General features: G+C 38.5%; 1 protein-coding gene across 1 annotated transcript in view; it reads left to right on the plus strand.

Annotated features, from left to right (window-relative positions):
• Window positions 1-25,867, plus strand: part of LOC113037934 (nesprin-2-like) — an 80,308-nt gene that overhangs the window by 22,796 nt on the left and 31,645 nt on the right. The window contains 35 exon segments of the mRNA XM_026195247.1: window positions 1,073-1,254; window positions 2,064-2,100; window positions 2,478-2,566; window positions 2,830-2,968; window positions 3,039-3,190; window positions 4,848-5,001; window positions 5,349-5,956; window positions 6,658-6,813; window positions 6,891-7,041; window positions 8,992-9,150; window positions 9,246-9,413; window positions 9,556-9,657; window positions 9,870-10,064; window positions 10,295-10,729; window positions 11,106-11,222; window positions 11,525-11,779; window positions 13,361-13,454; window positions 13,995-14,165; window positions 14,168-15,075; window positions 16,056-16,247; window positions 16,684-16,839; window positions 17,797-18,038; window positions 18,478-20,530; window positions 20,678-21,012; window positions 21,384-21,528; window positions 21,748-21,948; window positions 22,057-22,316; window positions 22,401-22,551; window positions 22,639-22,782; window positions 22,969-23,109; window positions 23,488-23,670; window positions 23,759-23,896; window positions 23,981-24,166; window positions 24,648-24,770; window positions 24,852-25,034. Of these exon segments, the coding sequence (XP_026051032.1) occupies window positions 1,073-1,254; window positions 2,064-2,100; window positions 2,478-2,566; window positions 2,830-2,968; window positions 3,039-3,190; window positions 4,848-5,001; window positions 5,349-5,956; window positions 6,658-6,813; window positions 6,891-7,041; window positions 8,992-9,150; window positions 9,246-9,413; window positions 9,556-9,657; window positions 9,870-10,064; window positions 10,295-10,729; window positions 11,106-11,222; window positions 11,525-11,779; window positions 13,361-13,454; window positions 13,995-14,165; window positions 14,168-15,075; window positions 16,056-16,247; window positions 16,684-16,839; window positions 17,797-18,038; window positions 18,478-20,530; window positions 20,678-21,012; window positions 21,384-21,528; window positions 21,748-21,948; window positions 22,057-22,316; window positions 22,401-22,551; window positions 22,639-22,782; window positions 22,969-23,109; window positions 23,488-23,670; window positions 23,759-23,896; window positions 23,981-24,166; window positions 24,648-24,770; window positions 24,852-25,034 (9,105 nt within the window).

Consider the following 25,867-nt stretch of genomic DNA (forward strand, 5'->3'; position numbering starts at 1 on the left):
AGCCTTAAAATCTGACAATGTTTTAGCTGTTCTGATATTCAGTGGAAGACTGTTCCACAATCTAGTTACAAGAATCAAGTTGTAAAATCAAACTTAAGGGAACTATCAAATAGCACACCCAGGTTTTTTACAACTGGTTTATGGAATCAAGATAATTGCTCCAGATTGAGATTCTGAGTATCATACCCATCAGAAGGATTAAATACAGCAAACTCTGTTTTAATACATTTAAATAATAAAAAAAAATGGAATTGTTCACTTTCAATGGTATATATAATTTTGTGTCATCTGCATAACAATGCAAAGAAAGTTTCCTAAAATCATGGTCCTTAAGTGACCTTGTCCCAGCATTAATGATTAAATCTCAGCATCTTTTGATGGATCTGCTACTGTGTGTATATAATATAACACCCTGTCCTGTTATTTCGGCAGTGTAATTCTGTGTGTGTGCAGGGAACACATTCCTTAAGCTACATGCCTCTGTACGTGAACATAACTTCATTAAGTCTAAATTAGTCTCTTCTTTGCTCAGTATTGTCACGTTTACTCAATTTAATTTTGATTTTCAGTTTATGTCGATTATTCCTGTCCATTAAGTCTCTGAATATTATTAAACCTTATCCAGTAGTTTTTATTTAACCCTCAGTTTTATAATTGTATAATGGTTAAATCACCAACAGTTGATTTTGTTGTAACTTGGATCATTTATTTACTGCATGCATGTTTTGACAGATTTATATAGATGGTTACTTGTTTTCTTTTCAGCTATATCATCATATTTTGCATGCATATCTCTTATCACTACCAGTTATCCATGTTAGCAAGCCTCATTACCTGTAGTGGGAACTCCCATTAGTATAAATCTTGATGCTTATCCCCAAACCACAATTGTAATTTGTTAATTTAGTTTTTTTTTTTTAATTAATGAACAAATGGATATGTTGTAATATTTTTTTGCCGTAGTAAATATATTTATTATAAAACATTTTATATGACTTATATACATTCAAAAATATAAATATCATTATTGTCGAAGAGTTTGAAATGAGTTTGTTTTGGGTTTAAACCTCAGGTATGTGCCACAGCAGCCGAGCCTTCAGTGCATCTGGAAGCCTTAAGAAGAATTTCGGAGAGTCTGCAGCCCACAGAGAGTGTTCTTCCCAGCTCCACCCATCAGAGAACCGACACAGAGAGGGCAGAGAACGTTCAATGCCACACACACTCCACAAGTGACTTTGCACCATGTCAGGATGGGTACGTAAGAAACTTGAGTGGAAATGCTGGGGTTACATAATGGAAATATCAGTTATATTAAATTAATAATATATATTCTGATACAGTATGTGTTTTAGAAATTAAATTATAAGTATATTTTTTGTTTTATTTTATTATCTTTTATGATAATTTTAATGCTTCAAGACCTGTCTGTCACATGTAACAGCAGTTTTTTGTTGTTGTTAAAAAAATACTTATAGTACACTACTGTTCAAAAGACTGAGGTCAATTTGTAAATTGTTTTATAAATGTAAATTTATAAATTATATTTATAAAGAAATTTATGCTTTTATTAAGCAAAAATACATAAAATTTATTTAAAGTGACGGTAAATACATGGACAATAGTAGAAAATGTATTCTCTATTTCAAATAAATGGTGTTTTAAGTAGTACACCTTTTTCTGTATTGACAATTATTATTTTTCTAGAGCACCAAATCAGTATATTTAAATCACTTCTGAAGGATTCTTTTAGAAATCAGACTAGTTATTTTAAATTGTAATAATACTTTTTTTAACAGTGCAGTCTTAGTGAGCATAAGGGACTTCTTTCAAAAAAAATTAAAATATTAACTACCCCAAATTTCAGAGAATATTATTGCATGTCTTTTTCAAACTCTGGCTTTTATTATCGACAGACTAAATGAACTAAAGTGGTCTTTTATATATTTGTGTTTACTTACAGTACATACCTCACAGTCACAGTATATACACAAACAGTGTTAGGTTTAGTATGTAGTAATTATAGTTATGTTTATCTAAATGTCTGTGGTACTGTGTGTTCACAGCAGGGGGGTAGCAGACCTGAGCCATGTCCACTCACAGGTACACGTGATCATGTGCTGTGTTTTATCTCTTTTTGATCAGTGCAGTATACTTTTTCATTATTCTTTCTCAGTCTCTCACACCAGTTTGACTTTACGCTGGCAGGTACTTTACTTGAGCATCTGTGAGCTCTATACCTGCCCAGTGTTAACATGGCATGTTTTCTTGGCATGGTCAAGATTGCTTGTAGCCAAACATGGAGATAAACCTTATGAGAACTTCTCAGCTCTGATTGGATGTTGCTGACCTTCTTAAGCACGTGGACAGCTCAGAGGAGTTAATCTGCTGAGATTGGCTAGGGCTGCTGAAGAGCGTATTCCCTTGTTCTGGGGTCGTTTGAGCCCTTGTAATGACGCTGTGGTCCTTCTCTCTCATAGGCTGTTGTCCAGACCAACATCGTGGAGATAAAACAGATACCAGAGAGGACCGTCATCCATCCGTGTTCAAAACAGGAAACTCTGAGCGGGTAAACATTTTAGATACAATTTACTTTCAAGAAATGGATATATTAATGTGTTCTGTCAATACTATATAAGGATGTAACTGGCTTTCCTAAAAATACATTTTTAGGACTTTTCTATATGCAATTTATATGCTGCTAACTATTAAAATGCTTGTAATGATTACTTTATGAAATAAATAAATACATTTCAATTGTATTCATTATTTATTTAATAGTTTAACTCTAAAAATGAATATTTATAGGCATTTATTTGCACATTTTTTCAGCTACAGTGCTGCACAGTCAGTTCTCCAGCAGCAACTGCTTAACAACAGTCAGCAGCTGGAATCAGAGTTTCCCATCAGCCCCGGCAGCAATGCCAATATCTCTGCTGACTCATTGAGGACTCAACTCCAGAACATACTGGTTAGTCTCCTTTACCACTTTCCTGCATTTTGGGTGTGTTTTGTATACAAATAGTTGCATGCTTATTTAGGCTCTTAAGGACCGGACGGAGGCTCTGTGGCGTGAGTTTGAGCTTCAGTGTTCACAGAGCTCTCAGCACATGGAAGATGGCTGTAAAATGGAGCAGGAGAGAGCTCAGCTCGTTCAACAGTGGAGGGAACAACAGATGTGCGTTCAGGCCAGGTGAGACACATGTAGGCAATCCAAAATTAGACAAACTCTGTGCATAAAGAAACATGTTTTTAATTTAAACATTTGTCGTTAATTTCTGAAAAGTATGTATGAAAAAGTTTAGAGTAAATAAATAATGAACTTCTTTGTCAAACTCAGTTGTAATCAATTTTCAGGCCTCCCATATGGAGCTCTATTTTTGTGGTCTTGTCATTCGTAAGCAGGTTCAAATCTGTCACTTATAAAGTACCAGGACCTTGTTGCAAGGGAGCTTGCTTGGTTTTGGAGCAGAGCTACTGTTAGCCATAAGTGTTTAAAGGGTTAGTTCACCCAAAAATGAAAATTCTGTCATTTATGATTCACCCTCATGTTGTTCTAAACCCTTGAGACCTCTGTTCATCTTCTAAACACAGTTTAAGATATTTTAGATTTAGTCTGAGAGCTTTCTTTCCCTCCTTTGAAAATGTATGTACAGTATACTGTCCATGTCCAGAAAGGTAATAAAAAACATCTTCAGTAGTCCATGTGACATCAGAGGGTCAGTTAGAATTTGTTGAAGTATTGAAAATACATTTTGGTCCAAAAATAGCAAAAAATATGACTTTATTCAACATTGTCTTTTCTTCCGGGTCTGTTGTGAGTGTGTTCACAACACTGCAGTTTGTGATATCCGGTGCGAACGAATCACTCAATGTAACCGGTTCTTCTTGAACCATTTCACCAAATCAAACTGAATCGTTTGTAACGGCTCGCGTCTCCAATAAGTATTAATCCATAAATGACTTAAGCTGTTAACTTTTTTTAATGTGGCTGACTCTCCCTCTGAGTTCAAACAAACCAATATCCCGAAATAAATAATTCATTTACTCAAACAGTACATTGACTGAACTGCTGATGAACACGAGCCGAGCCAGATAACGAACAAAAGATTGACTCGTTCAAGTCGAGAACCGGTTGCATCGGTTTTCAGATCACCAGTAGTGATGGGAAGTCTGACAGAAATGGTTCTTGACTCGAGAACGAGTCAATCTTTTGTTCGTTGTCTGGTTTGGCTCGGTGTTCATCTTCAGTTCTCTCTTCACAGCAGTTCAGTCAGTGTACGGTTTGAGTAAATGAATTACTCCGGGATATTGGTTTGTTTGAAAAAAAGTTAACAGCTTAAGTCATTTGTGGATTAATGCTTATTGGAGATGCGAGCCGTTACAAACGATTCAGTTTGATTTGGTGAACTGGTTCCAAAAGGTCCGGGTTACATCGAATGATTTGTTCGCGAACCGGATATGACAAACTTCTTTGTTTTGAACTCTCTCATAACAGACACGGAAGAGAAACAATGCTGAATAAAATTTTATTTTTTTCTATTTTTGGACCAAAATGTATTTGCAATGCTTCAAAAAAGTCTAACTGACCCTCTGATGTCACATGGACTACTTTGATGATGTTTTTCTTACCTTTCTGGACATGGGCAGTAGACCGTGCACACAGTTTCAATGGAGGGACTGAGAGCTCTCGGACTAAATCTAAAATATTTTAAACTGTGTTCCGAAGATAAACGGAAGGTCTTACGGGTTTGGAAAGACATGAGGGTTATTAATGACATAATTTTCATTTTTCGGTGAACTAACCCTTTAAGTGACACAATTATAATGTTATTTTATATATTGCTCAGGGTAAAGTCCCTTGAAACTGCGGCAGAGCTGCTGGAGTCAGCGGATATTCAGATTGGACTGATTTCTGATCAGATCAAACAGATCAGTCAAAAACCTCTAAATATCAGAAACTTTGCCATTGCTGATCCCAAAAATCTACATGAAGAACTAAAGGTAAGTTATCCCCTAATTTCATCTTCATTCTTACAGATCTAAATGTTTTTCCCACCTCACAATCACTATTCAGACAACTGACACAATGTGTTTTTTGTTTGTTTGATTTTTTACAGCATATTTTCCATAGTTAGTTGTGTATCTTAGAACCATGTCCCAATTTATTTATTTTTTGTGACGTGTTTTGTAGAGCATCTGTTCACAGGCGAAACATGCTGTGCTTTCCTTAGGAAAAAACCTTTACCTTTAAGAAATATTTGCTCCCTCATTCAAAGCATACATTCTGATATTTGCATAATGTACCTTACTTTTGCATGTTCAAACTGACCTCTTTGTTCTTTGTTTAGCTTTTAGATAAAAGTATCGAGAAAGAGCTGTTTCTGCTTGATAAGAGTGGTGGTTCACTTAGTGACGCTGCTGATCTGAGTCACATTGAGCTCCAAGCTCATCTTCCCCTTCAGCAAAATCTCCATGACCGCACAAAGTGCTTTGACCAGCAAAGACAATGTCTGAGGAAGAGTGAATCGGCCCTGATGGGCCTCATGAACCTCTTATCACATCTCCAGCAGGTGAATGCCAACCTTAATGCAGCTCACAGCACATCAAATCGCAGTTCAGTCTCCATCCGGCAAAGCCTTCAGCAGGCCAGGGAAGATTCGGTTCAGCTAGACCGAATGCTGGATGAAGCTGGCATGAGAATAACTCTTGATGAGAAACCAGGCAGCTGTCATGAGATGGTGTCAGCTCTGACACTGCGTGCCGAAGAGGTTGAGAGCAGACTGGGTGTAGGGCTGAAACAGACTGACCGAGGAGGGAAAGGAAGAGCGGAGGGAGAACAGAGGGACAGAGCGTTCGGTAGGAAGAGGATGGGCCTGCAGGTCGCCCTGAGGGAGGTGCTGGCAGCACTCGAAAAACATGGCCTGAAGGAGCCCACACTTCCTGCATTACAGCACAGGTCAGCAGACTTTAAAATAAGACTGCTTATGTTTTTTTTTCTTTTTTTGTTTTGTATACAATGTTTTGGAAGCTAACTTAAATTAAACCAAAATGTTAACGTGAAATGTATTAAAATTAACAGTGGGAATAAAAAAAAATTATTATACATTGAATTAAACAGGATTTTTCCTCTTTTTATGCTTACAATATTTTAAATGTGCTTTAGAAATCATTCATTGGTATATTGTAAATTGCAGTTTTTTTTAATTAACATTTTTAGTACTTTTTAAATTTAATCATAATTTAGCTTAGTTTGCAAGTTATATTAATCAAAAGAGCAATTATAATATGTAATTTTAATTTAATGAATTAAAATACAATAACAAATTAGGGCAAATTTTTCTGTTTTGCATACAATATTTCTAAAGCATGTTTAATTTAACTCCGTTTAATTTTACACAAAAATAAAAGTTGATAGTTATGTCAATTAAAATAACAGTTGTTTTATATACATGTTGTTTTTATATATATATTAATAAGATCGATTTATAAATGTTGTGATTGATGAATGAGTGCTTTCTCACAGTAGCACCTATATTTGATCCATTTCAGATAGTTAAAATAATGTGGAATGACTTCTGAGAATGTTATACCTCTAATTTGATTACAGTAAAGGAGACTGTATACCTCTGTCTCAGTCAGTGTCTCTCTCTTTCTCAGGTTACGCTTCCTGACAGACATGGAGAGCAAACTGCTTGCACTACACTCAGAGATTCAGGATCTGAGGAATACTTGTGCACAGACAAGCACCTCAGAGACCGCCATCAGCGAGCTGCAGACGCAATGGGAAAACGCACACAGAGCAGTCACAGAGAGGTGATGAGAAATGCACACGATTATAGGAAAGCACCTTGGTGAAATGCCATTTCACATTTTTCATGCTTCTGTTTCAGTCGTGAACAGTGTGTCTCTTTGAGCGAACTGCTGAAGAAGTTCCAGAGCTGCCGAAATCGCTTGGGCAGCACTTTGCAGAAAGCAGAGCAGACTATTGGTGATCAGGCCTCTTATATGAGCAAAGACAACCTGCAGCTCCTGATCAGTAAGGTACAGAAATACTGAAAAATCCTGACTACAGTGCTTCCATTCTTGGTGGACTGCAGGTGGCACTATTAACTTGTAACGGAAACAGGTCAATTTAGCTCAAAGAGAATCATTTAAGATTTTAAAGGGAATTTGAACAGAATCACTGTTTCACGGCTGTTCACAGAGACGCGCCTGCGGTTCAGTGAACGAGCCGTTTAACATCAAATCTGCGCTGGATACTAATATCCAAAATATAGTGAAACACTATCAATTAGCACAGTAACAAGATCGGCAGTTTAAGACATTAACTTGTAAGCACAAAACACAATATACTTCTCTTTTCAATATGAATAAGGCTTTATTAGATAAATCTAAGACATATAAACAAATCTAACACATAAACACACGCACTCACACATTCACACAAGTTGCAGGAAGATCGAAAGTTAGGAAAAGATGAGTTTAAGAGAATGGAAATATGGAATTCCAAGTTTACAGCAATACGTTAAATTGCATAGACATGAACAACCATCAATCACGTAATTAGCCCTTGCATTGAGTTCCTCAATGTGACTAAAATTATATTAGATACACCAGCACAACAAATATCTGGGGGATACGTTGCCTTCGTTTTCTGTGAAAGGGACTCCCGTTGAAAGGGGTATCCCGGTGTCGCTGATTGGCTGGAAGTTCAGTAGTGAAGTGACGTCTTGGGAAGCCCGTGGTTGTTGGGCGTTGGCTGAAAGTGCAGAGTCGTGTACGCTGGTCGAAGTTGAACGGGCATCCGAGGTCAGGCGTCAGAGACTCGACGTTACAAAACTTAACTCAGAACACGAAACTCTCAAACGGAAAAAGAAAAGAAATAAAGTTTGACGAGACTAGGTTGTGTTCCTTCTCATCGTGGCATAGTAGCAGCAGGCAGGCCGAAGCACGCAGGAACCGCGCTCAAACAGTGATGACTAAACCGCATGGCTAGAAGCTACAAGCTAGCAGAAGCATAGCTAGAGACTAGAAACAGACATGGCTAATAGCAGCAGCTAGGAACTAAAAGCAGACTAAAAGCAAAATTTCATGGTGTCCAAAGTATTTAAACTTCCTTGTGGGCCACCCCTCAAATGTTGCCTTGACCAATCAGATATGGTCTTGGCTCGGGGGGTATCATAAATCATTTGTTTATCTTACCAAGCATGTGGTTCCTGTCTCGCAGGATCTAATTTTGGACATGATTCCTATAACACGATTATGATATATTTTACAAATAAATGATTGTCAGAACAACATGAAGCAAGAAAATTCGATTATATCAATACTAGACATGACTATGTATCCTATAGTTATCAAAAGACATACACAATAAGTGATTATACATGATAGTCAAATGTGTGGGTTACACATAAATGAATATGGAGTTAAGCAATGGAACGATTCATTTATAAGTCTTTTTGAGTTCATTCTGGTCCATATATAATGTACAAAAAGCAGTTTCTTTGCCATTCTCTGGCAAAGGGACTTTTCTGTGAAGACAAAGGTTTAAAGCCCTTCCCCCTTAGGAATTTCAGTCTGGTTCTGCTGGCTGGGGGGAAGTCAATGCAAGTGTTTAACTTGATCTCCTGGGTTTACATGTGATGTCCAGCGTTGCATTTCAATCACGAACAATAAATTTGACAATCTCTTCTTCGAATTAAAATTGTTAATAATTGTTCTATTGGTGTTAATGTTGAAAGCTGTTGTGTGAACAAGTTGGTTGGTTGGTTATCTTGCTTGGTTCTTGTGGCACTAGAACTGATTTATGACTTCCTGAGGAGTTCGGCTCTCGTTTCAATGCACACAGCTCTGATAGACTCATTTCTGCTACAAACTGCAGATGATTTTTAGTGTTAACTACATGTAGAAAACATATTCGTTAGATAAAACTGGGGACAGAATGAGTATAAATAACTGCATGACTTATATATTTGTGTATGCGTGCAGGTGACCAGTATAAAGTCAGATCTCGGTGGTCTTGGGGACGGGGTGGAGGAGTTCAGAGCTGTGTGTCGACAGCTGCAGTCTCTGATGAGAAAGGTCCCAGACTGTGCAGACGCTCCGTTTGAGAGTGAGGCTGACACCCTCATGGACCGCTGGCTTGATGTATGTTCCCTCAGTAATGCCGTAGTGTGATTTGAAATAATCTCACTCTGTTTTTTTAAATAATGTTCAGTGTTTGCATTAACCTGCTATTTCAGGTCACCGAGAAGGCAGACTGTCATCTGGACAACCTACAAGCTGGCTTTTCTCTGTGGGAAAAACTCCCACTGTTGGCTGGAGAGGTGGAGGGCTGGAGCGTCCAAAAGCTGATGACACTTGCAGAGTCACACCCCTTTCAGACAGAGCAGGATGTTTCTGCCATGCAGGTAAAACCATTGTCAACTTTCAACACTTATTTTTAGGATTGGAGATGTTAAATATTTTGGATTGTATTATTGTATTATAGTTTCCACAAAAAACAGCTGTTTTTATCATTGATAATAAGAAATGTTTCTTGAACAATATTAGGATGAACTCAGGATACAAGAGGAGAACATTGAATATTTCCATCGCAGATCTTCAGAGATCCAGGAGCTGCTGCAGAGTCGCGAGCTCCCACTGGAGCTACAGGTGATTTCGGACACACCAGCAGCTTTTTACATTGCTCATTTTTTTAATTAATGCTAGACAATGTGTTATGACATTTGTATGCAAAAATGATGTGATGTACTGTGGTAAACCCATGTATAGCTATAGGGAAACCTCATGTGTCAGTATTAACCAGCCTAGCACGTTGACCACTCTTTAAATTTCAGCAAATTCACTGTAGTTTATTTTTAAAGGTGATTGAGAGCCAGCTGAGGAAGAAGATGGCAGAGGTGAAGGAGCTCTTTTCTGAGACCAGTGATGTTTTTAGACAGCTGGAAGCTGCCAAGGAGAAGGTGGCATCTGATATCGTAGATCACCTGTCCTCCATTCAGACTATCACAAATGCACTGACCACATCTGAGAGCCCTCTAGACCTCAAAACAATCCAGGTGAATGTTCATGCTTTAAGACTGAGCTGAGAACACATTCAAATGCATTGCAGCAGTCTGGTGAAGTTCAGTTTTGGCCCATTTTGATCTACATGTACACAATGCCTCTTGTACATACAGTATTTGTATATATATATATATAAAAAAACACTAGATTTAAACCTTTAATCAGTTCACCTAAAATGTGTTTTGATGAGCTAATGCTTTAATGCAAATGTTTTGGCTGGCAGGGCTTATCGGAGCAGTTGCAAGCGGAGGCAGAACAGGCAGATGCATTACTGCAGCAGATAAGTCTTCTGGCCAGCATTGCAGGTCTAGAAAACCTACAGACGCTGGCTGAAGATGGAGCTCACCTTGGAGAAAGCATCTGCATGGCCAGAGAGCTAGTCATAGAGAAGAGAGAGCAAGTAATGAACCCAAACAGACCTAAAAATCAAATGGTCCAAGAGCCTAAATACATAAAGCCCTTGATTGAAAAAACAGAAGATACTGTGCCAGAGATACAGTCTGAATCTAATGGTAAAACAGAGGAACAGTCCGCAACACAAGATGAGCTGAAGGACTTCAAAGAGCAGGTCTGCAGCCGGGCCGGTGAACTGCATCTGAAGCTTTCTGAGGATGTGAACAGATGGGTAACACCTGAGGGGAAACTCACAGCGGTGCAGGTCATTTTCTTGCCATGGGTCTGTTTTAGTTCTCAAAGAGTGTGCATCTTTAAAATGCCTGAACTGAAAGAAGAACATTTTTAGCTTTAAGAACTAAAATTTGTTTGTTTTCTTGGTAACTAATTCAGTTCTAAGAGTTATGAACTGTCTATTAACAGCAATTAAAATTATGTTTCAGTTCGTCATATAATAAAGGAAGCATCTGATGCACTAATTGAAATTAATTTTTGAACCGATCATTTCTATTTGCACTGCCTATTATAAAAGTGTTTAATTTGCAATAATAGTAATGTATCTCCATAAAAGGTTCTCAGACATCTATTTCTGCTGCAGTCAGTACCTGTTTATATGTAATTGTGTTAATTTTTTTGTTCAGGATGTGTGTGGAGAGAATATGACTGAGGAGCTGAAGTGTGCAATGTTAATACAACAGAGCCACAAGGGTCTGGACTCTCTACAGTGTCAGAGAGAGGGCAGCTCGAATGCATTAAAGGTAAAAGATGCAGCAAATCACAATCATACACGCTCAAATGTAAAATACTGTACCACTAAACGTACACTTTTGCTTTGTTTTAGAAATGTATTTGTTTCAAACTCCTCACCGAGGTTATAGTTTCATCTTTATCATATTAGTCATTTTTAAGTGTGTTCAGTGAAGATATAGTTCACTTGACCTTAAGCTAAATCTTTTAAATTCAAAGCCTTCTTTAAACTGCAGTGGGGATGATAGCCTTGATAAGTCTTTTCCAGATGCATAATGTAATGAGACTAACTGCTTTGGTGGATTCTTGGTAGACTGTAGAACAAGTGGACGGAAACCTAACAGAGGTTGAGAAACTGTCTGAGGCCCTGCAGACAAGCTGTACTCCAGAGGGTCAGACTGCTCTCTCTCCAGAAGCTCAACCGATATTTGGAAAGACACCAGCCCTGAGGAAGATCTTGGAAGACGAGAGGACTAAAGAAGGGAACTCTGATCTAGATCAATGTTCCATTCAGTGCATCGAGCCTCAGCAGCCTGGAGTGTCCACAGAGGAGCTCCAGTCAATTCAGGTTAGTGTGGTGCGTCTTACACAGGAAGTGTTCGAAAAGATTTTTTGGAGTGGTTTTGGTACATTTATAGAGTACAATTAAGCAGTATCAGTTCCTTTGAATTGTTCCAAACTTTTGACTTTGTTCTGTAGAACACAAGTTATTATATATTTTTTTCATGCAATGTATGTAAGTGTGGTCCAAAACAACATTATATTCCACTGATTTTTTATTGAATGTACTAAACATTTTTCAGAACCTCTTTTGACAGATGTAAGTGGGGTCCAAAACAACATTAGATTCCACTGAATTTTTATTGAATGTACAAAAACTTTTTCAGAACCTCTTTTGACAGACGTACACTTCTTTTTTCTTTCTGGATCTGGTTTTAGTGTCAGCAGGAGAAACATCATTGAGTGTACCATGGTGGCATGAGCACAAATCACTCTATCCTAGCTAAAACCTGCTAAATGGAGTACACACTTTGTTCTTCGCCTAGGGCCATTAATGTAGGACGGCACCTCATTGCTTTTAAGTGCTTGTTTTTTACCAGAAAAATGCTGGATGCTGGATGATTTGCTTTGTGGCACATCACTTTAAGCAGGTGCATTATTCTGCTCTGCCTGATGGCTTCTCAGAACAGTTTATTTAGAGAGTTGGAAAGTGTGGTACAGTGGGTTGTGTACATGCTGACAACATAAAAGGTTGTGAATCACTTGGGTGCAGGATTATTATTATTAATAATAATAATAACAACAATAATAATGCATTTTATTTAGATCACACTTTTCTGAAACTCAAAGTGCTACACAGTGTTAAATAATAACAATAAAGAACGACAAAATAATAAAGTACACTCAGACGGCTTTGAAAAGACTTTTTTATATGAAGGCTTCTGAAGAAAATAAACCAGAAAAGTGGAGAATAAGAGACAACTAAGTTTACAAATATAAGCAGGGGCTTTCCCATGAATAGCTTTAAATATTAGAATCAATTCAGTATGTGCATGTATGGGAAGTTATAAAGTATCTGGGAAATCTGCTGACAAGCAGTTGTATAAGTCAGTACCTTAGCGTCTGAATTCTGAATACATTGCAATTTATTGATACACTTATCAGGGAGTCCAAAATAAAGTATTCAAGCCTTGATAATATAAAGGCATGGATAAGCCTTTCTGCATCAGGCAATGATGGAGAAGATCGAGGTCTGGCTATTTCTTAGGTGGAAAAATTCAGTTTTTAGTCCATTTAGGAGTTCGTTTTATAAGATTTATAGAAAAAAAAAAAAAAAAAAAAAAAAAAAAAAAAAAAAAAATATATATATATATATATATATATATATATAATAAATAATATATATATATATATATATATATATATATATATATATATATATATATATATATATATATATATATATATATATATAATAAATATATATATATATATATATATATATATATATATATATATATATATATATATATATATATATATATATATATATATAAAACAAATATCCAGTAGCTTAATAAACACACATATATTGCTAAATGATGTTTTATCAATTTTGAGTCATAATAGTTATGTTTTTGTTTTGCAGGTTGCTGGTGACAGTGAAGTGGATGACATGGATCATATGAATGTAAAATTCTTGACCACAAAGGAAGTTAGTGAAACAGAAGATCTATCACCTTGCTCAGAAACAACAAGCAACCGAAGATCTTGGGAACCTTCCATTAGGCCACGACTCAAATGAGCAGCTGTTCATGTCTGGATCTAAAGAGATGGATGGAACTGGATCTGTATTAAGAGAAAGTGACCTCAAATCCACTCATGGCTCATCCTGTGAATCATTAAAGCCTGTCTTTACCATAGTGCTGGACTATGATCTTACCAAACCCAACCAGAACCCACTAACACAAGCTGTCCCGGCTTCTTCAGCTAAATGGGATACTGTTTCAGTTTTTCATGATAGGACCGCAGAGATGTCAGAGGATGGCCTGAAACTTTTGGAAGTCAAACCAAATGTTGATTTAGCTGTGGATGAAGTACATGATGCAATAAGCTCTTCTGATGAACCTATACATTTATATGCTGATCTTTCAAAATCAAAAGTGCAGGTTAAAGAAACCAGCCACACTGATAAAATTGAACCCACTCATTCTGATCTAGACCTTGATTTCAGGCCTAAACCAGAGAAAGACTCATCTACTCAAGCATTTGACCCAATGCTTCATACCCAGGGAAGCATCAAGGAAGCTCTGGAACTGCGAAGAAAGTATTTACCATCATCCTGGATGTTGATACTCCTGCATTATCATCAGACTGGAATCAATCACTGCAAGAGACACGCTGTACAGGTCCTAAAGACTCAACCACAGATGAATTCTCTCATTCAGATGTAAAAATCAACAGGCAATCTCCTCTGGTACTGAGCAACCTGAAGGCCAAATGGCTGAGCTAGATTTATCTGAAGAGGCCAATGTGAAATCAAGTAGCTCTGAAATACAGCCAGGACAGAAGGCATCAAGGCTTATCCAACCCCAAACCCCTGAGATCAAGGAGACTGAAGTTCAAAAAGATGATAAAGAGAAGCAACATGAAGTCACTGATGCAGAAACATCAAGCCAAATGGATGTTCACACTGGAGAAGGCACTGAGTCAGGGTCTGTAGTTCACCAACACGATGTCCCAGTGTTGGAGAGCCATGATGAGGTTGACAAAAACACCACTGAAGCGGCTTCAAATAAAGCAAAATCCCTTCAAAAGCCTCCTAAAGTAGCTAAAGGTAGAAACAAGAACAGAAAACCAGCTGGTGTAAAAAAAGCAAACAATGTCAGTAATAAAAAGCACAACGCATGTAAATCTGAACATAAGAACACAACTGACTCAGAAAGCCTTCCAACATCTGAAGTCAGGTTGCCGGACACCATAGACACTTCACTGACTGTGTCTTCAGACTTTAGTCAGCCAAACACTGCAAAGCCATTGGGCACACAAGACAAACTAACAGTGGACACTGTGCAGAAAGAGACCTTGAATCAAACTGAGACAGTGGATGGACATTTTGAAAATGCTAGCTTCTCACTAGCCGGAGATGACCATGTTAGTACCACAGATAGTGTGCTTTTAGCAGCAGTGGAGTCTGTGCAGTCAACACATACAGGGGACTCCGAATTAACCCCAACGGATTCTTCATCTATTGTGACAGCTGACTGTAAAACACGAATTCTTACCGCAGTCCTATCAGAGTCACAGCTCGGCCAAGCTGAAGCTCGGAGGACAGAGGATTCAGATGGCACTTTCCCTTTGCAAGTAAGATTAAAATTGTTGTTTTCTTATAGAAATACAAAAGGAAATACAGGCAAGTCTATTGCACAAGTCTCATTTGACATCACTCTCAAACACCATGGTGGTCATGTTCAATACCTGAATTTTCAAGCACTATTAATGTGCCTTTTGTCATTGAATTTTTTTTATTTTTATTTTTATCTTATTTAACAATTTATGATTCAGGAGGAAATGATTTGTAATAGCTGTTTGGCACATTGGATGTGAGCTTTCCGTGCCTTGCTACAAGAACAAAATTATTTCTTTTCATGCTCAAATGAAGCCTTTCATTTTACATTTTGCACCATTCACAGTCCATTCAAAGAGGCCTTTTGCTAAACAATATAAGTGAATGAAAATGATTGAAATTATTTTAAAAGTTGAGTCAATTTAAAGTAATTTTCTTCTTCTATAATATTTAAGATGCCCACGGTTTCTAAAAATGATCTGAAAGAACTTTCATCATATGAATGTGTTCTAATTATTCCAAGCTGTGCGAAAGACTGGCATTGGCCATTTTTATGTGCACTCAAAGCAGTTAGTTCAACAATTGTGAATGTTGTTTCATTCATCATTCACGCATCATTCCATGTGTTGGCATTCAATAGATATCACCCTATAGCCTTTATCATGGTTATAGTGTGGCACTTATACATTTGCTTTGATAACCGGTTACTCAGTATTGTTTCTGTGATCAAATACTTCATTATGCGTCGTTATACTTCATTTTGTTAGCATTACTTCCTATAGTACCGCCTCCTGAGTTCGTTTTAGGCCTGAAGGCACACCACGCCTTTTAGAGGGAAGACTCAATTCCCAACTGGGCAGCATTCCTTGTTCTTCCGTGATTTAACGAGTCAACAGCAGAGCTGTTTCTCTTTTAAATGAGCTCTGAAAGCAGGTGCAAGCAATGTTGTGGGGAAATTTCTTGAAATATGAACTCAGACACTTTTGCTTTATTGTAGTATGAAGAAATGCACAGATTCAATTCACATCCATCTGCCAGGAATAAAATGCCCCAAAACAGAGGATCAGTACCAGACGGTGAGGATAAAACGAGGCCTATGGAGCAGCCTACTGGGACACATGTGTGGGCCGTTTTACTGAACACCATCACTAATGTTCAGCCACTACTGGTGACCAGTCACAGTTCTGAGGTATGTTTCTGCATGTAAACACATTTTGATTTTATTCTGAATTGTTCCCAAAAACTCAAGCAGCTTTGGTAAACTATACATTTGCACTTTAGACAGAAAAAAAAGCTTCAGAAAAAAGTACAAAACCAAAAAGCTCAAACCAAGCTTAACCTTTTTCTCTCAAATATAACTTTTATCTGTTAATCAACTCATTTTAGTTCATTTTGACTTGAAGACCATATATTCCCTCAAGTCGTCTGGGAGGAAATTGCACAGGAAGGAGGAATTTCCTGTGATATGTGCTGCTTTTAACTGGACCATTTTATTCCTGTCCATATTTTTTTTGTGTGTGTGTGTGTTTCTTTCACTTTTGTTTTTATTTTTTATTAAAAAAAAAATTATACAGTTATTTAAAAACTATTTTTATAAAAATTTTAATACTTTAATTTTTTTGTAGGAATCTAGATCAAGGAAAGATTCCTTGTTTCAGAATTCATCGCTCTTCGAGTCTGAGAGCAGTCTGGCATGGGCTGTCCTGTGGGTGTTCAGATGTCGGTACCAACCGGCCAAACTCAGCATTGCACATATGACTCATCAGCTGGAAGAAGCTGAGGTACAGTACATTACCTCATTACACTTTCTCCAAAACCGCCGGCTGTGAACAGCTGCTGACAGTAAAAGATGCTAAACAAAAAGAGTACTAGTCATAAAGATCGAATATACCGTTTTCGTTAAAAGCCGGAACAACCCCTCATTAGTTTCAGCAGATGTCTGATTACAAAACATATGACTTCAATTCAGTTCAAGTTTATTTGTATAGTGCTTTTCACGATATAAATCGTTGCAAAGCAGCTTTACAGAAAATTTTAGTTTCTATTTTAAAGTTCTACATTATATTTAGTAGACTATGTCAAGTTGATGTCCATATGGCAGAAATGTACGGTAAAATTCATGCACTTAATGACATGTAATCAAACCGACGGTGAGCACTATTAACTGCAATGATTATATGTTGTGATTAAACTTCTAGCAAAATTTGGTCGTTTTGTATGTTGCTTGAGGGTCGGCATCATCTGAGGTCCTCTGAGGGGCTGGCATCATCTCTTCTCAGATCTTCCTGAGGGTTGGATCCAGACTGAAGCTTCTGTAATTCCTAGTGACCTCAGGATGCCAACCCCGTGTCAGGAACAGAAACGCAAAAAGAGACATTTAGCATAGCTGCTGTTCCAAACAAGCAAAAATGACTTAAAATAAAGCAGAACTTATTTCCAGGTCAAATGTTATCAAATTTGTAACTGATGATGTCAACTCCTTTGTTTAAAAGGTGAGCTTTTTGCTTCCATTGGAGCTCGAGATGATTCTTAGAGAAGTCATGCTGGTGAAACATTAGGTTTTACATAAACCTCTGGAGTTTATGCAGCTTGAGTGTCCCTTTAGCAGAAGGGACAAACCAATACTAAAACATTATGAAATTTATATACAGTACATTCATGTATCGTGCACCCAAGTGAAGATAACTATAACGATTTAAATTGACAGTAAATGTTATGAAATGATCTGTGTGTCGTAGATCTGCCGGCAGTATGTCTTAGAGAAGGTGGCTAGACTGCCTCAAAGTGAATCTAGTGCAGGATGCTCTACAAAGCCTGAGCAGACCATAGAGGGCAGATGGAATACAGTACTGATGGAAACCTCAACTATGGTGGAGTACAAAAAGACACAGCTCCAGCAGGTCACACAGTACCACCAGCAAAAACAGGCTCTCGCAGATACTTTACACAACCTGAACAATGAGCTCAGCGCACTAACACAGTGAGCATCCTTGACTTCTTCTGTGTGTGTGTCTCTGTGTGTGTGTGTGTTCAGGTAAACCCTACAAAATTCTTGTCCTTGTAGGGACAGTTTTTGGTCTCCATGAGGAAAACAGCTTATCAGTTATACTAAACGAAGGGTTTTTTTTTTCTACTGAAAGTTTGATGTGAGGGGTTGGTTTAGGGGTAGGGCAAGGGTATAGAAAATACAATTTATAGAGTATAAAATCGTTACACCCATGGAATGTCCCCATTAAACACAGAAACTCAATGTGTGTGAGTGTGTCAATTAATCTTTACCATAGGTGAGATGATTCTAAAATGTGTTTACCTTTATCTGTGCCTTAGTGTTCATACTTTAATTGAAAATAAATCAATTTGTAATATAATTAATATTCTTCAAATGTTGAAAAGTAACCAAATTCTCACATTTTTTGAAGGGATTGCATTGAAAGCAGCACCTTGCAAGTGGAGAAGCTTAATGCATTCCTGAAGAACATGCAGAAGAAGAGAGACGTACTAGAGGAGCTCCTACAGACATGCTCTCAGATTTCAGCCCATCTGGGTGAGACAGAGGGACCTGTGACCTGTATTGAACCTTTTAGGACTTTACAGGAGAGATGGCAAACTATGAAGCAGACTGCTTCCAGCAAACTGTGGTGTGCTAACATCTGCACAGCAGAAGTAGCTGCACTCCTGCAAGAAGCCAGAGAGCTGCACCATGAACTGGAGCTTCTGGAGAAGTCAGTTTCTCCGCATCCATCTCAAGGACAGATGGAAAGCCAAAGCGCGCTACAAGAGACTGTGAAAACTGCAGACCTGGCAGTGTTAACGCAGCGCTACTTGTATCTTCTTGAGGTCTCTCAGGCTCTTTCCTCAAGTCCACTTGGAAAAAAAGAGCTCAGAGATGTGGAGGACGCAATGCAGGGCTTGAATTCTCAGCTTGCTCTGACTCAGGAGAACATCAGCACTCAGACTTCAAATGGTAATGGTTCCTCACCGATCATGAGGATTATCAGGGACTATGTTACATGGGCTAAGCAAACAGAAAGCAAAGTCAGTAGCAGAAGAAGGTTGTCTCTGTTTCCTGAAGAAGCAAGTCACCAGGTCAGTCACATGAAGAAACTGCAGTCTGAAACATCTCGTAAGAGGTTTCAGTTGGCCTCTGTTTTGAAAGAGCTTAGAGAAGAACTTACAGGACTCAGTAAGGAGGATCCCATGTCACCCACCCTCGATGCCCTAGAGGATTTGTATGTTAAGCTTACAGAGAAGACTGAATGTGCTGTTGCAGAAATGAACAGAATGTTTCATATTAGAGAAAGACTGTGGAAACAGATCACTGACAGCAGTTCTTGGTTGACCTCAGTATTAGAAAAAGAGTCTGGTAAAACAGTGGCTTCTGAACCTAAAACTACTATCCCAGAATTGAGGGTTCAGCTTCAGGTGTGCACAGAGGCTTTGAAGGATGCTGAGAGACAAGCAAATAATCTGGAGACTCTGTTAGATGAAATGAAAGAAGTGAAACACGGCCTGAATGTACCCGAAAGCTTTCAACTCATCAATAGGCTAACAGCCTTACAAAAAGAGGTATCTAGGGTTGTGAACCGTAAGTGGGCCTTGCACAGGGTGCTTGAAGAACTCATTCATGCTCAGGAATCTTCTGCTGAGGAACAGAACATCACTCTGAAGAGCTTGAGACAGATGAATGCTGATGTCACGAGGCAGAAGTATCCCGTAACAAGGGACTCACTCTTGGCTCTTGAACCTGTTAAGCACATGCTGATGGAGCTCCTCTGCAAAGTGCCAGAAATTCCCTACTGTCCAGATCCTCGGAGGAAAGAGATGCTCAATGCTGTGCTAGACCTACAAAGAAGAATACATCTGCTGGAGCTGCAAGCCAAAGAGCATGAGGAGTACCTCATTTTAAGGCAGCACATGGAGAACTCCAGAGAGGCGGTGAAGAAGAGCTTGTTGCAGATTGAAGACTCAAGTGTAGGAGATGACGTAAGGCTCCGCTTTTGTCAGACTGTCCTGGTGGAGCTGCCTTTGGTGAGAATGACATGTCAAGAAGCCTCTGACCACCTTGAGGCCATTCTTGAGGCCATTTCGAAAGATCTCTATCCATCCCAGCTGACAGCAGAAAGGCACAAAATCCATTTAGTCATTGAGCAGCTAGCCTCTTGGGAGCTCACAGTAAAAAAAGAGGCTAAAACCATTGAGTGCTGTCTGGTAGAGCGACTCGGCAGTCCGACGGACCTCAGTCCACTCACTGAGCTCTTCAACAGTGTCAGAAAGGAGCTGAAAGAAACCTTCTGCTTGGAGCCAGATTATAAGACCATTGATACACAGCTACGAAAGCACTGGATGCTAATCCAGACCGTTGAGTCTGTTCTAAGAATATTGGAGCACTATAGGAATGAAGAAGATGTTGAAAGCTACCAGATGACCATCGATCTCGGCCAGAAAACTCTTAATGATTGCGGTATGCATATGGTAAGCTCCATGCATCCATGCATGTTAAACTGACATGCCACTAGAATGCTACTTTTTGAAACATTGAAGTTTACCCAGCTCTAGTTTTTAGAAAGCTATGAATGTTCTTTATCCAATATTTTTTACATTTTGAGTTTCGTTGTCCAGGACAAGCTGCTCCAAGCTCGGGAGGCACTGAAGCATTACCACTGGGCTGTTCAGGGTGCAGAGAGCTTCCTTCAGCAGATTGGATCCAGTCTCATGATCCCCTCTGATAGCTTCAAAGACTACAAAGAGGAGCATCGCTATGTTCAACAGATTTTCAGCACTCTGGTTACGGATTTCCAGGCTCGCTTGTCTGACGTTGGTGCTTCTGTTCCCCAGCAGACATGCCTCTCCATCCCTCTAACTGAGCAGCTTCATATCGAGGTTTTGAGTCACCTTCTAGTACAAGATGCCAAATTAGAAGCTCAGGCTCAGCTCAGACTTGAGTCCATACAGAGGTTCGTCATATAAAGCATGTTATAGATTGTTTATTCTTTAAAAATTTAACAACTTTGAGCTATGATTCATATGATTGTTGTTGACATTTTTGTATCATATTGGAAAACCATTTTATAATTGTAAATAATGAGGACTTTTAAATTTTTGGATTATTGGGGAAAAATACTTCTACAAATAATTAAGCATTTTCTCAGAAAATGCTCTCTGAATGTCTGCCATATACGGTAGAGTACTTGGAAACATTTTTCTCAGAAAACAAGCTCTGAAACAATTAGTCTGAATGGAATACACCTATTTGGTTAAATGAAATGTACTAGAGGCACTTTTATTTAGCTGTCTTTAACTTTACAATTTTTCTGCTCCAATTTAGGTCCATGAAAGATCAAATTGTGCACATGAGTCACCATGAAGAGCTGAATCAGCATCTCAAAAATGTTGATTCTCAAATCTCAAAATGTTTGAGTCAAAAACCAGCTGATTCTGAAACCTGCCAAGATCAACTGCTGGAAATAAAGGTTTGTGGTCATTTACCATTAACAGGATAAATGCATAGCAATAATGTTTATTGAGGTCTTAAGAGGATTTGGGAAAGCAGTGGAAACTTGCTTTTACTTCCCTTTTGACTTCTGAAAATCTTTTTTTTTTTTTTTTAATGGTTCCTTGTTGCCAGTTTTAATCTCATAGCAATGTAACTATGCTAGATCAGTATGCACTGCAATTGTCTTCATCTGCAGGTGCTCCAGACAGAGCTGGAGAACCTCTCTAAAAAGCTGGAGGAACTGAGTGAAAGCTGCCCAGGACTTCGCTGCAAAGCACCCTTGGATCTAATGCTGGGACAACTGTGGAGGTCTTGGGCAGTGTTGCAATGCCGAGTGGAATCTCTCAAAGCCAGCATGTGTCACAAAGAAGCAGAGTGGAGAGACTTTGAGATACGCGTATGTAAAAATAGATTTTTTTTCAGCTCGTTTCAATTTTAATTTTCTCGTAAAATGATTAAACTGTGTGTTAACTCATTTCTTTACATGGTTGGGTTTGCTGTGCAGCTGAATAAATCAAAGGAAGGTCTTGAGAGACTGCAGAATGATCTCCCAGACTCGTCTACGGTGAAGGGATCCCTGGAGGATCTTCAGGGTGTTCTGAGCCTTACTGAGCGCCTTCAAGATGGGATTGAGCAGGAGCATCACACTTTGGCATCTCTACAACACCATGTGGCACGATTGCTTGGGGTCTCAAATTTGCAGCAGCTGAAAGTGTGTCCTCAAATCTGTCAGGACTTGCAGTCACTACAGGATCACTGCAGAAGGTTTGACTTGTACACACATGCACAAAAACACAAAAAGTTGCGAAAATTTTCAGAATCTACATTTACAGACATTTTCATGCTTAGTCTCAGAGATCAGAGCAATAACATCCGCCGGGAGGTGCTTGTTGAGATCCAGGAGTTGGGTCGTGTGCAGGAGGAGCTGAGTGCCATTCAGCAGAATGTTCTCTCTCTTTCGACGGCTTTACAGAGGGAGTCAGCTGCTCAACACTTACAGGTTGGTCCCTGTGTTTGACAGGTAGGCTATCTGTTTTTGCAGTCCTGGTTGTTGATATTGTGTTCACTGTGTTGTATTGCACCGCAGGAAGTCAAAGTGGAGTTGGTTTCACAGAATGCTCGACTGCAGGATGTCATGGACAGAGTGCAGGAGAAATGGAGCTGTGTACCCACAGAGATTCAAATCTTATGCAATGAGCTCAACGTCTCCATGCAGGAGGCCAAAGACAAAGTATTCGCTTGATTTAGTTTTATAATAAATACTTTATAATAAATGCCTTGAACATGTAAAGGAACTTTTTTTTGTTTTGTCTTTTTAGGAAATATATACTTAATATGGCACCTATAGATTCAGTGTACTTCTGTTGTGTGTTAATTTGAATTAAAGCTAATACAATTGTATCTTTTTTTTTTTCAGTTGGTCATGGTCATCGAGAGAAGTGGTCCTCTCTGCAAAATGGGTGAGCAGGTTGGAGAGGTGACAGTGGGCTTGAATTGTGTGAAGGCCCTGCTGAAGCAAACAAGTCCTAATTTTTCTGAGGCTGAACGTACACAAAAGGTACTTCTTTCTTGCTTACCTTCACGTGAACATTATTGAAAATATCTTTCTATCAATTGCTTTGTTTTTCTTTTCTCTCCTTACTTAGTTTAGCATATTACTTAAACATTCTTTTAATGTATTCTTACTCTATAATTGTTCAAATATAATAATAAAACAAACTAATTATAGTGCCATTTTCATTGTGTATGTGTGTGTGTGTGTGTATATATATTATTATATTATATATATATATATAAAGAGAGAGAGAGAGAGAGAATATTAAGGTTTCATGACATAGAACTGTTCTTTCAGCTCTCATATTTTTAGTTTGTGTCCAATGAAACTTGATGTCAGCAGTAACTGATGTCTGATGTGCGTCTGTGCCCGTGTGTGCAGCGCATATGGGATGAGCTGGACCAGTGGCACACTCGGATAGCTGAGCTGGAGGCTGAGGTGCAGGATCTGGCTGAGCAGAAGCCTGAGAGGGCACACATTCTCATGGACAAGCTCATGGAGCCTCTGCAGCTTTACCAGACCACAGCCAAACAGGCCGAGCAAAGGACCGCCCTCATCAGCAAAGTCAGCCGATTTCACAATATAAGCCAACACACAATGCCACTGATAGCAAACTTTGACTGATTTCGTCTTTGTGTTTTGGTCCCTCCAGATCCCTGCCTGTCTGCAGGACTATGAGGGTTTGCTCAATAGTGCCAACTGCTGGTTGAGAGAGGCTCAGTCCTGGCTGGTCGCACCCAGAACCTACACCACTGCCAAATGCATCCACTCTCATGCCAATTCCCTCAAGGTCAGGTCAAATCCTCAATTTATAGACATTGTGCCTTATGCATAATGCAGTAACTTGTTAACAGCTCTTTTGCGGTGTCTGTAGATGATGCTGGATGAAGCGGAGGGATACAAGGCAGATCTGGAGGCCTTCCTGCCTGCTCTGCTGGAGATCACTCCAGTGTGTGACACCACCTCTCAACAACATCTCCTCCAACTGTGTGTACAAAACATCACACTCATGCAGCAAAGTGTTCAGGACCCTCTCTCCCACCTTCACCACCTAGCAGCTGTAAGAAATACTGTTGAACACAGTGGTTTTATAGAAAATGTTAACATAAATATTAAGACATTAAATTAAAATAGTAGTGCATAGTCTTTAAGTATTTCTCAGTTAGGATTTTTTGTGAACTTTTTTTGTGAAAATATGAATTAATAATGAATTAATGTAATATAATGATGCCTGACTTTATCTAGTTTTTGAAAAATTTCTGGTATTTTAACAAATATTTAAGTTTTTTTTCCTGTGCAATACTGTTCAAAATGTGGGGGCTGAGTTTTTATATTTTGTATATTTTTGAAAGAAGGCTGCATTTATTTGATCGAATATATAGAAAAACAGTATTCTTGTGAAATTGAATTTTTAATTTTAATTTGTAGGGTTTTATGAGATTCCATTACTGGAGTTACTTATTAGTTTATGAGACTGGGATGAACTATCTTAATTATGTCCCCTATATTTGAATTGGAATTCAATTATAACTTTTGTTTAGGAGATGGATGCCATTGAAGCAGAGGTAAAGGATATGGAGAAAAATATAACTAAGATTAGAAGAATCCTTTCAGCCACTGACACAGAGAACATTTCTCCTGAGGAACATCTCGAGAACATACAGGTACAGTACATCATGTCTCACTAATCCTCTGTTTGTACTGTAAACATTTACAGCCCCTCTCTCTCTTATTCTCTGTAACAGGTCATTCTGGATAATGTCCAGTCCATGAAGAGGACCATTGATGAGATTGAGAGCTGCAGGCCAGGCCTAGGGCTTCCTGCCGGGGCAGAGCAGACTCTCACAGCTTTCCATCGGGCTCAAGAGCTCCTGCAGCCCATCCAGGAGCTACAGCAGCTCAGTGTGGAGCAGAGCACAGCGCTGAGGGTCTGTCGCTCTAATACTGTGTTTGTGTTTATCAAGAGTCAATGGTTTGTTTCATATTTACTGAGCTGGAGTGCGTTTTTACTTTAGTTCTTGACAAGAAGATTTCAGTAGTTGTTTCTCAAACAGCTTTAAAATGTTCAACTTTTTCAACTCAAATATTTGCAGATGAAGGTGCAGAGAGAAATATTTGTAGAAATGACATTTGTTGAGATGAAAAACTTTTTTTAACTGAATTTATTTAATTACATATTTTCTAAGAAGATCTCATGTGATGTCACATTGCATGGCAATGCTTGAAATGGCAATATTAGATGATAGATAGCTTTTCCATGAATTATAGTTGTCATAATACAAGACAGCTATCGAGTTTAACAGTGCAGTCATCTCCTTAATTAACAAACAAATATCAAGCTTTGAATCAATCTCGGTAAGTATAATGTCTTCAGCTGTTCTAACATGCATTTACAACATTTCCAGCATCAAATAAAGAGATTTGTAATGCAATGTTCAAATTAGTTTTGGTCTAGTTAAAAAAATATTAATTTCATGAAAGTGCCGTAAACTTGTAGCTTTTTTAGTGACCGTGAACATTGTGTGACCTCTCCTCTTCGCTTTCATGTCTGTGAGAATGAGAGGAGGAGAAAATCCCTGCATTTGAAGCCAACTCACAAAAGGGATGTGTGGGAACCTTGACTTTTCTGATTGTGCTTAAAAAATAAAGTGCTTTAAAACTTCAATGTGGTGCGGCAGTAAATCATTACAGGCACAGCTTTATTGGCGAAGGCAGTAGTATCTAGTTAAGACACTCTCTTGGCTTTTCTCATGGTCTCTAT

Source organism: Carassius auratus, chromosome 20 (genome assembly GCF_003368295.1).
Source record: "Carassius auratus strain Wakin chromosome 20, ASM336829v1, whole genome shotgun sequence".
In the NCBI taxonomy this organism is placed as follows: Eukaryota; Metazoa; Chordata; class Actinopteri; order Cypriniformes; family Cyprinidae; genus Carassius; species Carassius auratus.